This window comes from Cheilinus undulatus, linkage group 17 (assembly GCF_018320785.1).
Source record: "Cheilinus undulatus linkage group 17, ASM1832078v1, whole genome shotgun sequence".
NCBI classification, from domain to species: domain Eukaryota; kingdom Metazoa; phylum Chordata; class Actinopteri; order Labriformes; family Labridae; genus Cheilinus; species Cheilinus undulatus.
Genome location: NC_054881.1, coordinates 7736205 through 7752488, shown reverse-complemented (window position 1 = coordinate 7752488; position 16284 = coordinate 7736205). Strand labels below are relative to the sequence as shown.

The window sequence follows — 16284 nt, the reverse complement described above, 5'->3', positions numbered from 1 at the left end:
CATAATGGAGAACTGGTGGACTTTCCAATCCAAAGGGAATGCTTTGTTTGGTCGATAAAACTTCAAAGAAATGAGAACAAAATGTTAGTAGAGATCAGCTAAAGTGTGACACCTACTGTCTGAACATTTCACGTTATATCTTTCAGCCAGTATCCCTTATATTTGTACCTATGAATCCCACTTCAAAAGTCAGAAATATCCCTTTAAGATTTTCTCCTCTGCATTCTTCTTCTCTGCTCAACAAAGGAATCCCCGCCCCTTGAGGAGAGTATGAAAATGAAGACATAAACAACACCTCTAATGAATCACTGCTTTAAACAGGCGTCCGTGTAGCAGAGTGTGACCCTTGCCTTGGAACAAAGTAAACTCAAATCCTGGGACACTCATAATGAATCAATCCCTGACTAGCTGACACACAGACGCACAGATAGGGGAAGATTAAAGCACCAAGACTAATGGACAGTGAGGCTGGGGAGGACAGGCTCTAGCACACAGCGTGTAAGCTCGGCGGGTCGATGGAGCTTATGAAGCCTGCTCTGGCCGGCCCGGTGACAGATTAGCTGGGCCGAGCTGCTCTTGGCCGGGGGCCCAATCTTGGCTGGAAGCCCTGAAGACTGAGAGCAATCAATGGGACCACCATCAGTCATGCAGTTGGCCCGGCTGGACACCTCACACATACAGGACACAATATTGGTGGCGTTGTCACCGGAGCAGCGTGGATATTTCTCAGCATCATTAATACAGCTGCAGCAGGGACAAACTGTGACATGATGCATCACAAACGTGTAAAGTGGAGCCACACGTGTACGCACACAAACATAGGAGACTCCCGTGGAGTGAGAGAGAGTGGAAAGTGTGATTTTATAGGTTCCACTTCTCATGTTGACACATAAAAACGGAACCAGCTGACTCCATATATAACCCAGTCAATAGCTGTGCTCCAGTTCGGCCTCGCCCTTTAAATCTGAGAGCGTTTCTTCTGCTTTATTTGTTCACAAAAGAGAAGAAAGCAATTTCATGTCATGAAAAGACGTAGGGATATAAAATCTATTTGATTTTCATATGGGCTGCTGTGCATGCAAGAATTTTGATGACAGAGTCTGAGATCATTAAATAAAAGAAGAAATCATAAAATAAAATCATATTCCATCTTTGAAGGCTTTGTCTGTCGTGACATTTATTATTTATTTTCCTTTCTCTTGAAGTGTAAAAATTAAAATCACTTTTCTCTCTGCAAAAAAAGTAAACAAAAAAATCCTTATTTTCCTTCGTAATTTTCCAACTCAGGATTTTAAGTCCGATTTGAGGCAAGATTTGCCTCCCCGCGAAGGGGGCATATCCTGAGTGAAGCCTAATTGCAAATGAATTATCCTCATGTGTGTGGTGTCAGCACGATTATTTTACTGCTCTAAATCACAATTGTAGCCTCCCAGACCCCAAATAATAAATATCTAACATGTTTGATGTTTATGATTTATGATACTCTGAGGAGTACCTACAACAACCAGTGAGAGCGAGCAGACGTTAGAAAGTTTTTCACCTCTTTCCTGGCTGGGTTTTATGTGGGCAGGGCCAAAATGTGGGCTTGTGAGGCCCACAGGAGGGGATAACCCTGTCCCTCTATGGCCGGCCACACACTAGACGATTTTTTTAATCTGAAACGATTTTAAAACCGTGGGAGACCACCGACTTCAGGACAATTTCCAAAGATTTTTCATCTTTAATCCTCTGAACGCACACACTAGACGAATCAGCCAGACTGTCAGATCACTGGAGACCACACACCTGCTGACCTGCCTACGACCTTGCGTGATCACATGACTTCCAAAAAAAACCCCCCCAAAAAACAAAACACGGTGTCTCTCCACAACAGGCTGTCCTGAAAGGACGTATGATTCGTCTGGTGACGCTACCCGGTGTGCTCGCTCTCATTGGTTGTTGTGGGTACTCCGTCAGCGACACTACAACCTAGAATCGTAAATATCAAAAATGTTTCATATTTATGATTCAGGGTCTTGGCTAAAATTGGGCTTGAAATCCTGTAATGTGTGGCCGGCCTAACACTACAATACAAAATCACAGTGCAGTTCATCTCACTACAGCCTGTTAGCTGATGTCACTGCCTTTATTCAAAGTTAACAGTCAGTTAAATGCTGTTTTTCTGTTCATTGTGAGGAAAATTTGCCAAATCTATCAGCCACAGTGGTCTATGGATCATTTAAAGCATCAAAACAGAGATTTGAGCCAGAAACGGACTTTGTCTCTTCTTCTGAGGTCAACAAAATGTCAAGAGGCAGGAAAATGGTGTGAGTACTGTCCTCAGTTCAGGTTGTAACATTTTTAAAACCTGAGAGGATTGTATTTCTCCTGAGTGGGCGTGGCTTCAGCTCATTCAACAGACACGCCCACACCATACTGGAGCAGATTTTACTCCCTCATGATTTTGAAGCTTAATTTTATTAATTTAGAGATGTTTTATTTGACTGAAATTTGATTTAGGGGTTCATAACACAGTGGCTTATCATACAACAAACCTAAATACAGATCTGTTTTCACTTTACATGGCCTTTAACCACGCCCACTTAAGCTCTATTTCAGCTGCCATCACTCATGGACGGTCACGGTTGCACCTCGTTAGCTGTCCCAGCTGCAGATAATCCTTTGCAATCAAGATCTCCTCACGTGGTGATAAACCTTCACACCTGTGTACTCCAGCTTCAAGTCAGGTAACCTGGCTTCTCTACAATCTTTGAATCCAGTGATTTCAGTGAGTGTTTTGTCTAACTCCATTTTGTCCTCTCTTTTTTTTGTCTCTCTGCCAGTACACTCACCATCATTTGCACTATTGCTGTTGTCAAGTAAACTCCTTTAACCTGGCTACCTCGTCTTGTGCTCTACTCCTGGGTCCTTGTTCACTACGATAGTTTCTTTAGTATTAGAACATTAAGTCTAAACCCGATAAAGGTATGTTGTTGTTCCTCCATTTATAGGTGTAAAGGCAGCAGGATTACCTATTTGGAGTCAAATGTAGTTCTAAAGAGGAGCATCAATCTAGTAAGAGTAAAATACCGCTCTACATAAAGCATTAACCATTTCTATTTGGAGAAGACACTGTTGTATGAGGACACAGTAAATAATAAGTAACATTTAAAGAGATAAATTTAACACCATATCCAAGTGCATATGGTCCCACCCCAGACTGGCGTCGAATTTACTTTTTCTCTAGTGTTAACACTTTAGAGTTAAATTAACTCAAAATAGAGTCAAATTTAACACTTCATATTATTCAACTCTTGAGTGTAAAACAACTTCCAGTTGTGCTGCCGGTTTACTCTGCTGTTATAATTCAGCTCCCATAGAGTACAATTTAACACTTTTGCCAAGTTTATAACATTTTTTTAACAGTGTTACATTGTAACATTCTAAGTTTTCCTTTCTGACTCATTAAACTTTATTTTTAACACTGGATTAGAATCAACCACTCCATATGTTTCAGGGAATTCATCCTTCATCTGAGCATAAAATCAAATACTTAAACATATTTAAGCAATTTCACTACTCATGTGCATAATTGCATCTTATGGTTAAAGGCCCTGTTAAGTGAAATAAATCTGTATTTAGGTTTGTTGTATAAAAGGTCACTGTGTTATGAACCCCTAAATCAGAGGTGTCAAACTCAGTCACAGAAGGGGTCGGATTCTGAATTAAGGTCTAACCTGAGTGCCTAACAGGGTCCACATTAAACCAAGCTGTCAACCTCATTTTTGCTGGTAATACATTATAGGGAAAAAATAAGCACTGATGATAAATGATTTTGAGATTTAAAAAGTCAAACTGATTCGTTAAAGGCTCAAAATCTGAGATAAAAAGTCAAAATTATTAGTGCAAAAGGTCAAAACAGAAATTTAGATGTTAATATCATGCTTTTAAAAGAAAATATATAAAAAAGAAAGTCGGAATCATGTTTTGAAGGCTGAAATGTAACTTGAAATTTAAAACTGTGAACCTAAAAGGTCAAAATATGAGATAAAAAGTCAATTATAAATAGAAAAAGCCAAAAATATTAGACAAAAAACAAAATAATAAATTGACAATGTCAAAATATGAGATAAAAAACCTAAATAATAAATTGAAAAGGCCTAAACATTAGCTAAAAGTCCTAATAATAAATGTAGAAGGTCAAAATATGGGATTAAAAGTCAAAATAATAAATATTAAAAGCTCAAAACATAAGATAAAAGTCCAAATAATAGATATGTCACAATTGTGCTATGCAAAATTTTACACATTTTTTAAAATCTTTATAAAAAAGGATAAAAAAGACTTATGACTTAAAGATACTTGATATAATCAAGGTTGAGTTTACATTTTAATACTGAAGGAAATCTGACCTCATATTTTAGGCCCAGTTAAAGACTATGATATGATCTTGCAGGCCGGGTATAACTGTACCACGAGCCGTATTTGGCCCCCGGGCCTTGAGTTTGACACCCATACCCTTGATCAAATTTCAGTCAGTTAAAACATCTCCGAGTTTATGAAATTAGACTTCAAAATCATGAAAAATGAGGCAGTAAAATCCAGGATAGTGAGGGCATGTCTGTTGAATAAGCTGAAACCACGCCCACTCAGGAGAAATACAATCCTCTACAATAAAAAAAATGCTCCAGATAGAATGGAGGGAAGCACTCACGCTATTTTTCTGCCCTTTGACCTTACATTGACCTTATGATCAGAGTGCAGCTCCTGGTTCTGAGCCAGAGAAGAGACAAAAGTCCGTTTCTGGGTCAGATCTCTGTTATGATGCTTTAAATGATCCATAGACCACTAGATTTGGGCAAATTTACCTCACAATGAACAAGAAACAGCATTTAACTGTTAACTTTGAATAAAGGCAGTGACGTCAGCTAACAACAGACTGTACTGAGATAACCTGCTCTGTGATTTTATATGTTAGAGGGGCGGGATCATTCCCCACTGTGGGCTTGCGACATCACCAGCTCACATACTGGCCCCACCCACATCAACCCCTTGCCAGGAAAGAGATTAAAAACTTTCTGTCTAAATCCTGAATTCAGTCACATGTAGATCTCAGTTTTTTTTTCACACGTTTTCAGCAACCATATTCCAACATTATTAGAGTGTTAAAACACAAATTTTGGATTTCTCTTTACAGGGTCTTAAATAGAAGATGCTTCACTAAAAAACCTTCATATTAAAGCAGCACTTTCACATCAGTGGGATTTTAGGTCTTTCCATTCCTGCAACGATTTACCTGTAGAAGCATGAGAAATGCTGCAGAGGCGTGATCGTTGTGCTTGTGCATGCTCCCGCTGTGAATGAAGCGTTCCCTAGTGACGCTGTGTTGCTGAGGTTGTTGTGACTGCTATTACAACACTTTCTGCTGACAACTTTAGCATGAAGCTGCCTTTTTTTTATTAAGCTGTAACCAATCAACACTAAAAAATGTAAAGAGGTTACAATCCCCTGTCTGAAAATAAAATCACACATCCAGACAGCAGCGGCGCGGCCCTGCAGCTGCACTTTAGTGCTAATCAGCCCGGCGGATCAGAGGAAACCAAGGTTACCTGCTGCTGAATCTATGCTAATTAGCCTGATTTCCTGTGAGCAAGATTAAAGGTGGTTATTTAGCATCTCTGATTGTGCTTATGAGAACAAAGATGTATCACTGAACAATAATGGTTAATGTGTACATGGGTAATTGGGGTTATTAGTTAAGTCTCACAATTGCAGCACACAAACACACCTCTTTCTATTTTTCACCCTGGAATATTAGTGTGGCGCCCATTTTTCCCTTTGTTTTAATACACAATTATAGAAAATATTTTGACATTGCCTCATTAGTTTTCAGCAGACTGTGTTTCCAGCTCTCACAGAAGCGGTAATCAAAATCTAACATAATAAAGACATGATACAGAGCTCTAAAGATGACAGTTTAAAGATGAATTAAAGAGTCACTTGACTGAGATTAAATAAAGGAACAAAAACTAAACAAACCTCTTATTTCAGAGAGCTGTGATGATGAAAAGTGGAGACAAATGAGTCTCTTTTGATCCTCTCAGCTGTAACAGTGTCTCTGTTTTATTGGATTGAATCTACACAATGCTATTTTTATCCTACCTTGCCAAATGCTGATAATTAGCAGCTTTAAATAGTGTCAGCCCTTTACAGCTAGCTTGGCGCCTAGGGCCATGGCCTTCTAGTGGGCCCTCGAGTACTGCAGGAGGTCATTTCCATTCATTAAAAAATGTAAACATCATCTTTAAAAATAAGTTTAAAGTCCTAGATAACTTAGTTTATATGTCAACTTTTTATCATGTATTTGTCTGATGTACAGCACCGGTGTCACAGTTCAACTGGTGTTGGATTACCTTGACCTGCATCACAGTTAAATCAGTGAATAAAAAGTCACAATGTATGTTGAAAGACACGCATAAAAGAGAGGAAATATACTCGAGCTTGCACGACTGAAACAAAATAAGCAGTAGTGGCGCATTACCTAAGTCACGCCAAGAGCCAGCCATATTTTTTGGCCAGATTCCATGCCCATAATCAGGCTGATCAATCTTGCAAAGCTCCAGTCTGAAACCAGTTTGCCCAGTCTGAGGACAGCTGGCTTTCTTTCACACTAGCAACATCGATCTGTGCCTGCGCCCACTTGCATATATACTCATTCTGAAACAGCAGGTGGCGGTATGCACGCAGCTGGTTTACAACCCAGCCAAGGAGGAGAGAGAAGAACAAGCTACCATGGCAACCACTCGGGTCATGACCTGAGCGAAGATTATTTTTTTGTTTTAACCTAGAAAAAAAAAGTCCACCCTGCTGCCATGGATGATTTAAAATCACTTTTGAAGATGCCAGCAACTTCGCTCTTCGTATCTTCACATCTACCTGCAGCTCAGAAGATTAAATGGGCTTCCGCTGTGCAGATACAGCAGTTTTTGAGGTGACAGAGACTTTTACTGCCTTTGCATCTCCTCTCACTGACTCCAACTTGGGTTCATCTATAAAGTGAGTCACGACAGACCGTTTATTGACTAGATTCTGATGATTTTCGCCCTTTATTGAGGAAAAATGTGAACAAACTTACGTGCTGTGGAAGGAAGTTTAGTTTACACGATGACATCATAAAGCTGATATGTCGCTCTGTCTTGTATCCGGGTGGTTGCATTCACATCTCATCTGAACTGTGCCAGAGTCCACTTGAATCGCACCCGAGACCACCTCCCCAAATGTGCCTGTCCTGGCGTTCGTTTGCATTCACACTAACCAAAACGAATCAGACTTGGGCTCAAGTGCACACTCCGGGACTGGGCCCCTAGTGTGAAAGCCACCAGTTGTACTGGAAGCAGGTATATGCAATGGCAGCTGGAGTAGCATTTAGCCTGGATGTAGCTGTAGTATGGCGGCAGTTTTATTATAACTGGACCACATGTTCTTTTATAAACAAGGGCAGAGAGGGGTGCTGTTGTTTGATAATTTAAAGGTTACATCTTTATTTTGGCCCACTAAATTAAAGTGAGTCCTTCCTGGATAATTTTCAAGTAGTCCTTGGAGCCCCCTACATGTTCCTAAGAGAAGCAGAGCCCCCCAAGGACCCAAGACAAAAGCAAAAGTGACACGCTGCCGCCAAAAATCGACGTAGACTTAAATTCTTTCACTGATAAAAGCCTAAAATAGGCATATGCATGCTTTCCTTATCAAAAGACGTTTGTATAAACTACCTAATAACTGCTTTATCAGGATTTTAGTCAATATTTGCTAATCTAATCTAGGGTAAAAGACCATCAAATTACCAGTGAACTGCCACAAAATCACTTGATGATCAAAACATTATAACTCTATGAATACTTCCTTCATATTACCATATTTTTGAGTTACTACTTGGTAAAATGCCAACGTAAAACTAAGTAATTGCAATTCTTGGGAAATTACTAAAAATTGCCATGTGTTACTGTAAAATTCCAAGGTAATTACCCATAATTCATATGCTGGTGTCACATAAGTGACAAACGATAATGTAAATGTGCCAGAGTGTGACCACAGGAAGACACAGGAACCTTTCTTCAGACAGCTAGATGATTAAAAGATGTCCACGCTCTGCTGAAATAAAACGAGAGCACATTACAGAAGGTATGTTGCACCTTATGGAGTTGCATTGGGGTGGCAAGGGACTGGCATAAAGCCTCAATTTCTGTGTTGTATTCTAGTCCTGTGGGATTTGGACAGAGACCAGCCTAGGCATGAGATTCGTCCACCAACAAGCTCCACCAACTGAAAACTTGTTGCTCTGATTGGCCCATAATGAATGTGAAGGCACAGACAACGTATCCAATCGCCTTCCAAGAATATTATTTGAAAAGGCCTTGGGCATGGGGCGTTGGGTTTGGTGGGTAAGGTGGTGGGACACTTCCGGTATCTGAGCATGCAGACGAAAGTCTTCCAGTCCATGATCCTCCTGGTCATAATATACTCTTAAGAGGCCTGGATGCTAGTTAGACTGTGTGTCTAATGCTGACTTCTCAGGAGAGCTGGGACGGGAATGGTCAGCTGCTTGATACAGGAGCAGCAGCTGCCCTTCTATGGGCACCTGGCACACTTTCCTGGGCCTGATCCAGCTACCTGCATACCTGGTGCCCAGTACCCACTGTGGCGAGGTCAGCCTGGAGGATACCTGGAGAGATGGGGCATGGGCCTGGCCCAGGCAGGACCAAGGCTGATGTGACAAAGTGCCAAACCAGCATATGATCTTATACCTGACCTGACCTGGCCTGTCCTTCTCCAACACTAGAAGGTTTCCCAGATGAATGTGAAATACATCCATGCAGTGGATACGTAAAACAGTCTATCTGGAGTTTTAGGTTATCAATTGGCATTCTGCAATGCTCTAAAGCAGTGTTACTCAACCCTGCTCAACCAAAGAGCCAAATTGTTGAAAAACACCTTTGCAAGAGCCACGGTCTAAGTGGTGAAAAGTGGCAAAAAGGGCTCAAAGTAGCAAAAAAAATAATTTAAGATGGCAAAATGGTCAAAGAGCAGCAAAAATGCATGAAAAAGGGGCAACAATGGGGAGAAAAGTTAAAAAAGGGTCAGAAAGTAGCAAAAACGGGTGAGAAGTTACAAAATAATGAGTTACAGGTGGTAAGAAATGGTCCAAAAGTGGCAAAAACAAGGCAAAAAAATGAGTGAAAAGTGACTAAAATGGGCAAAAAGCAGTGAAGAGTGGCAAAAATGGGCAAAAAATAAGAAACAAGTGGTTTTTAATGACAAAAGGATGCTTAAATGGGAAAAAATGGCAGAAAATGGTGAAAAGGGGCAAAAATCGGGGAAGAAAATGGCAACAAGAGGCGTTAATGGGGAAAAAAGGAAACAAGTGGTACTTAATGGCAAAGGTAGCTTAAATGGGCTAAAAGTGGCAAAACTAGACAAAAAGTAGGGAAAAAAGTGGTATTTAATGACAAAAGGACACTTGAATGGGTGAAAAGTGGCAAAAAATGGTAAAAAGGTGCAAATAAAGTTTCCCTTTTTCAAGGTTTTCTGGGGGAATAATATTTAAAATCAAGACTTAAAAGAGCCACAAATAAAGTGTTTTGTTGTGTCATGAATCTTTGGGCTCAAAAGGCTTTAGTGACTTGGTATCTAAAGTGGAGTTTTGAGGCCAAACTATGCTGGTTGCATTTGAAATGTCATCTTAAAAGTAACTTTCAATCAGCCTAGAAAGAGGCAAATAGAAGGAAGAAAAGCCAAGGGGGGTCTTGAGCCCACGGGCAACAACAACACGCCTGTCAATCAAATTAACCAGGCACAGGAAGCCACACCCTAGTTGAGCACTGATTTTACTCCAACTTTCTGGCTTAGAGACTGGAAATATGAGGAGCAGGAATGCACCAAAGGGAAGCAGTTTGAAGTCAAACCTGCTGCTAATGCAATAAAAGCTGTACATCTGACCATAGGGTGTCTGAGATAAACAAGAGCCCATTAATGACTCCATAATTAACACAATGAACCTCCTGCTGTGTTGGAGACTTTATGCTAGTACTTGTAAATGAGATAATTGACTCATTAGTTAAATATTTAATGAGGTAGTAAATAAGTTGAGAAGTAGGGTCATTTTCTCATAGTAACACAATCAATCAGACTACAGTCGTCGGACGCTTCCCTTGCTGGAGATTTGATAGAATGCAGGTGGAGTTTTGAACCCCAAGGAAGTGCAGAGGCATGACCATGGGGGTTGGTCCGGGTAGGGGTGCCAGCCTTGAGTAGACACGGCCGATTTTGCAGCTCATTCTTTAACTATGGAGGCTGCTGCTTGCTTTAACTGCACCCTTTTGGTCCTCATTTTGTCTGGGTTTGCAACAGTTTGAGAACTACTGCAATATAAGGCAGTAAAAAGCTACAATTGGAAGCACAAGTTTTAATATTCTGTGGATAGCATCCACAGATACAGTGGCCCATAATGTAATTCCAATATAATGATAATTACGTTGTTCTGATTTGCAGAACACATAAAGAGGCTTTTGTTTACCTAAGGCTTTGCTACAAAAGTCGTTTTTTAGTTGGTACAAAGTCTGTTTCTGGGTTTCTACTTGTAGGATTTGCCCTTTGAAATAAGAAAAGGCACTTTCAGGGTGAATTGAAGTACATTTTCCAGGTTCAAGAGGCTAAATTGAGGTCTACTCACTTGATTCCAACAGGAGAGCACTCAAAACATGACTTAAAAAAAGCCACCAAGCAAAAAATTGAAAAAGAAGCCTACAGTGAGGCAGGTCTGACTGACACTTCAGAGTAAAAGGGTGCCTCTCAGCTCAGAAACATGGGGATGATACCGCTAAAGTCATTCACTCAAACTTGTGTAAGTCGCATCATATCAGGTGTTCCTCTTCACATGGTGTGATTCTGTCCTTAGACCAACTATCCCACGTGGAGCTGCAGGAAATCGCCCGCTAAACAAACACGTAGAGCCTAAAGGGTGGACAAACCATCCTCTGAGCACCTGAAACCCAGTCCGAGCCGATCGATTCCCGTTCTCTGCTGAGGAAAGCGTCGTCTTATGTAGATGGCCGAGGTTTTGAATGGAGAGAAAAGGATCCAATTTCTCCCGCGGACTCTGCGGCTGTCAGAAGATAGGGCTTTGACTGACAGCTCAGTGGTGCACGGCTCCTGCAGCTTCTTAAACGACAGCCAGAGAAGTAAACAGCATCGGGCTTATCAGAGCAAAGCAGGAGCCTGGAGGGCAGCAGCTTGGCTGGATTGGAGAGGCTTTAGGCAAGAGAGTGTATTACCCTGCCCACTAACTGAGCTCTGCACCACAGCCTATAACTGACCTTTGATCTGTATCTTAGCCAAATGACCCAATAGGCGCCATGTAGTTTGGTGGCATTAGGGTAAGATGACAGCTCAAAATAATACCAAATAAATGGAATGTGTAATGCACCTTTAATACAAGAAATGCATCTCAAGGTGCTTTACAATACATTAAAAAATATTAAAATGCAAAGAATCAAGGTCAGAATAGTGCCAGAATTCTAAGATGGGAAGTTGAGCTCAATTTATAATGATATTAGAAAAAAGGCAATATAAAGACATATAAGTATGCATATTATTCAATGGTAAAACATATTGACATGAGTAACTCAAAGGGACCTCAGCAGGGCCAGTGAGCGTCTTACAGGGCTTAGGCCACAAATGTTGTCACAAAAGCTCTGAATCTTTCCAGTAATTAATTAACCATAACCCTGTTCCATCCACCAACAGTCTCTCCTTGGCTGAACACCAGCAGATCAATGGAAATTGTGCAACTGGAGAGATATTGCCATCTGTTGTCCTGTTCCAACCATCAGACTGTGTGGCAAGGTGTGCAGGAAAGAAACTGTGATCAGTTTCATTCAACCATCTCACCTAGGTGCACAAATAAGGCAGCTAGCTTGCTAATTGGCTTATCTATTATAATGAAGGCTCATTCTTGAAATATCATCCACAGGAAGTGAATCAGCGGCGTCTTCAGCCAGTGAAATGGGGGCATTTGATTCAGGTTACTGGTAGTTTTGTTATCAGCACAATGTCTCAGGTGTGAGATTAGTCGCTCTGGATGCTACTCATGAAACTTTCCATCTCATACTGTTTGAAAATGTGTTGGTGAATTGGTTGGACTCATCATCCAGGTAAGAAATCAAATATTAAACAGCCAGCCTTGTCACCTAAGTGACTAAGAAATCCACACAAAAACATGGTGACTATCATGACAAGACAGGAGCTGTTACATCTGTAAAAATGAAGGATTTCTCTGGCTTTGGAAACTTTTCATAATATTTGAGGTAGGAATGTGAGTATTATGGTTATACCGTATATCAGGGTGTTTAAAATAGCCACAGTATTGCATGAGTCACCATGATGAAGGTGGTGCTGTGTAATAAGTGCATGTTTCTAATAAACTTTTAACTGGTGAAGAACCTGAAGCCGAATAAATCTTCTCCAATGCTGTAGTTATTTTGCAGACTGAATAAGATTGTCCTCCAGAAATGCCGCATTAATATTACCCTCTGCCTTTATAAGCCTTCCAGGGCCATCTGCTGAGAAGCACCCCCACAGCATGATGTTGCCACCACCGTACTTCACAGTGGGGATGGTGTGTTGATGTGCAGAGTTTAGTGTCTGCCAAACACTGCAAACCATTGTGGTCTCATCATCACCATGGAGTCTCCCACATGCCTTTGGTGAACTCTAGTCCAGATTTAATCTGAGTTTTCTTCAACAGTGTCTTTCTCTTTGCCACTCTCCCATAAAGCGTTGACTGGTGTAGAACCCTTGAGACGGACATGTTTTAAAGCTAAATGCAAAGCCGGAACTACACTCCAGACATGGCTACTACACTGTGTCACTCCGCCCAGTGGTTTACTCAAGAAATAGTTCTGAGTATTTGCTTCATGTGTCATAATGTTACACAAGTATACATTATTATTTCATAGTGTGGTGAATGTGCAGGTCACAACGTGTCCACGAGAGCATTTTGGAGTTGTTGGATTGTGTATTTGATGAGTTTGATGAGGGAGAGCCAGAATACCGTCTGCTTACATTGAGTTGGCACAGCAGGTCCGAACTCGGCAGCTGCGATCTAAAAATAGCTTGCACCGACAACTGAAGGTAATGAACCTATTACTAAGACTATAGGAATTATGGCAATGGGCAAATTTGCCAAAATGTTGACGTATCCCTTTAAAAAAGTAATCCTCTTAAAACAGAATTACCTTTTTACTAGTAATGTCAAAAATGTCACTGAATTGAATGATTGGGAAAGTGATGTTGACTAGCTAGGCCATAATGTTCTCAAATATCAGGATGCTAGAAAAAAAGCAGAAGAAACGGAGACAGCCTTAATTAAGAAGAACTGAATACACATAGTTTTTCACATAGAAAAACTGCGAAATCATAATCTTAAGTGCCAACTCAAATTGGAGGAAGCATGGGGCATCTTAGATGCATTTGCATCAGTTGTGTTACAGTTTTCTTCTATTGTTTGCTAATGTAAATCTCCATCATGAAATGTTTGTGTTTAACAGGATCAGCATGGAAGGCATAATAGAAACCTTTTTCTGTCATTGGTCAAGAGTCATGATGACTTTTTCTTTTGTATCTGTACCTCTCCTCATCAGTCGGAAGAGTGTGAGTGTGTATTGGTGACTGTTTCTGTGTTGTTGTTTTTTTGTTGGTGGGTGGGGTTATGATGATTAATGTTTTCTTATTATAAAGATGTAATATTTAAAAAAGAAGACCTGAATAATTGTTAAAAGATATAACAAATCGGTGAAATTGGCAAAAATGGGTTGATGTGGTCAAAAAATGGACAAACGATGGCATAAATAAGGAATATGTGGCAGAAATGGGCTAAAAGTGATTAAAATGCAGCAAAATTGGACAAAACGTGGTAAAATGGGTTAAAAGTGATTAAAAATGTAGCAAACTGGGCAAAAATAGCAAATTGGGTTCAAAGTGATAGATTAGAGTCAAATAAAGAAAAGAAAAATGGGTTTAAAGTGGCAAAGAAAAGAGGCAAAAATGGGCCACAATTGGCAAAAAAAGTGGAAAAGAGGGACAAAAATTGGTTAAATGGGACTAAAAGAAGTGGCAAAAATGGCAAAAAGTGGCAAAAATGGGTAAAAGGTGGCAGTGGAATTGGCAAAATTGGTAGTAAATGTGGTTAAGATGGTTAAACATTCAAACACAACAATAACTTGCCACACTTTTCAGCTCCATAATCAGAGAACTGTTAGCCAGGCCGCCAGCACCAATGCTACTGATCCGGCACACATGCACTGATATCATCAATAAATCACAGCTGGGGACGGCCCATTCATGTGGTTTTCAGGGACCTGGTTACAGTACTTTTCATAAAGTTGTAGTTATATTGTTTGCGTGTACAAATCCCTCAGGCACAGTGTGCCTTTCCACACCATTTGAGAACCACTGCTCTGAATAATGCTACACAGACATCTATAATTATCATTTTTATAGAATTATAAAAAATGGGGGTATTTAGCTAACACGTATGTGTATGATTACTACTTTAATGTCATTGAAAAACACTGAAAGACTCGAATCAATCCAAATTATTAAAAAATTGAAGCTAATATTTGGTTTGGCTTCAGCTTCCTCTTCTAATCTGACCCAGATGGCTCCAACATACAGCACAGCTGCACTACACACGTGTTCTCACATGTGCTGTTGCTCTGCATTCATATAGGTTTACATGAATCCAAATATGATTGGTAAAGTTCTGTGAAATTATCCAAACAGTAATTGAGAAGTGATTTTTTAGATCCTTCAGTCGCTGATGTGTATTTTCACTCAGACTTTTTGTGACTGCTTTGACTTAGACTCTTGACCTTAACATCATTTTTACATTTTTGCAATTACACCTCTAATTTTCAGCGGCTTTAACAGCCGAGCTGCACAATTTAATTTCAAACGGCTCTAAATGGCACTTTTGATTCTCCCTCAGATGTAGAAATTGAATTTCTTTGAGAAGCAGAGGGCGGTTGGCGCTGTTGTTAAGGTGATATCTCGCTAGCAGGGTTTCACTCAGACCTGCTGACACGTTGATACCGTCTGCTAGAAATCAAGGACATGTCCAAAAAAGTGACTTGTGGCTGTCAGATAGCTTTTGAGGCTGTGCCGCGAAGACGAAGCCAAAGGTATTAAGACTCCTTTTCAAAGGCTTCTTATCTATCATGCCATTTTCTCCTTAAGTATTAGCTTTGTGAAATATCTCGACAGAAAGGTTGCAGGAATACACTCCCGCTGGAAATGAAACTTCGCAGCATATCACATTCTAACGCTTGGAAAGAAACAAATCAATACCACCTGGCTCCATGACTTCACAAAGTTCACAATCCTCCCCACTCTAACCAGTCAGAGTGGAAAGAGATAGTGTCACGGTTATGTCTGCAAACACAAAACAGGCTACCGGAGTCATGGAGAGGACCTTTCTCTGCTGAGACACTTGCTTAAGGCGGTAATGCAATCTGTCTGCAGCTGCCAATGTATTTGTGACACATCATGTCCTCCCCTGTAGAGTCTGTGAGATGAGCAAGGACCCCTCGCTGGGTGAGAATATGCCTGCATCTGGATGTGGGTAAATGGAGAGGACATGTGACTGCAGCATGAGAGGATCAGCGTGTGAACCTGTGCATGTTTGGCAAAGAGAAGAGGAGACGGCGACGTGGCAGGAAGAGAGGGGGATGAGAGATGCTGCGCGGCGGGCTGAAAGATTAAAAGCGAGCAGACTAAGAAGCAGACTGCCTCGCCTCAGTGAGAGTCCCTCACCTGCTGTCCTCCTGGTTGATGATCATGTACATTTCCCACGTAGTGTCTTCTGCGATCCCCCCGTGAGGCACCAGCAGACTGATACCTGCAGAGAAGGAGGCATGCGAGAGCCAATCAACACACAACCACACTTCTATACTGCATACACACACCTGCCGGGCTGTCAGCTCTCTTTACTGGAGGTGACAGCCGGAGAGGTGACGGCCCCAGAAAAAGGTGACGGAGGCAAGTCCCGAAGGCCTTGTGAATCAATGCTGCCAGCAGTCTTACTGTCAGCGACACACTCTCAGGGTGCCGCTTTCCCGGACAGAAACACATGAGCGCGCAGACAATATTGTACCGTATGATAAACAATTACTGCCAATCTAGACCGCAGTAGATAAAGGCCCTCCGGGGACAGGATGATGAATGTAGGCCAGGAGAACGAGCCGCCTGAACGGT

General features: G+C 41.0%; 1 protein-coding gene across 2 annotated transcripts in view; it reads right to left on the bottom strand.

The window, feature by feature from the left end:
* Positions 1-16284, bottom strand: part of unc5da (unc-5 netrin receptor Da) — a 506379-nt gene that overhangs the window by 35354 nt on the left and 454741 nt on the right. For both annotated transcript variants that reach the window (XM_041811637.1, XM_041811638.1), the window contains one exon: positions 15844-15928. In XM_041811637.1, the coding sequence (XP_041667571.1) occupies positions 15844-15928 (85 nt within the window). The remainder of the gene's footprint in view (positions 1-15843; positions 15929-16284) is intronic.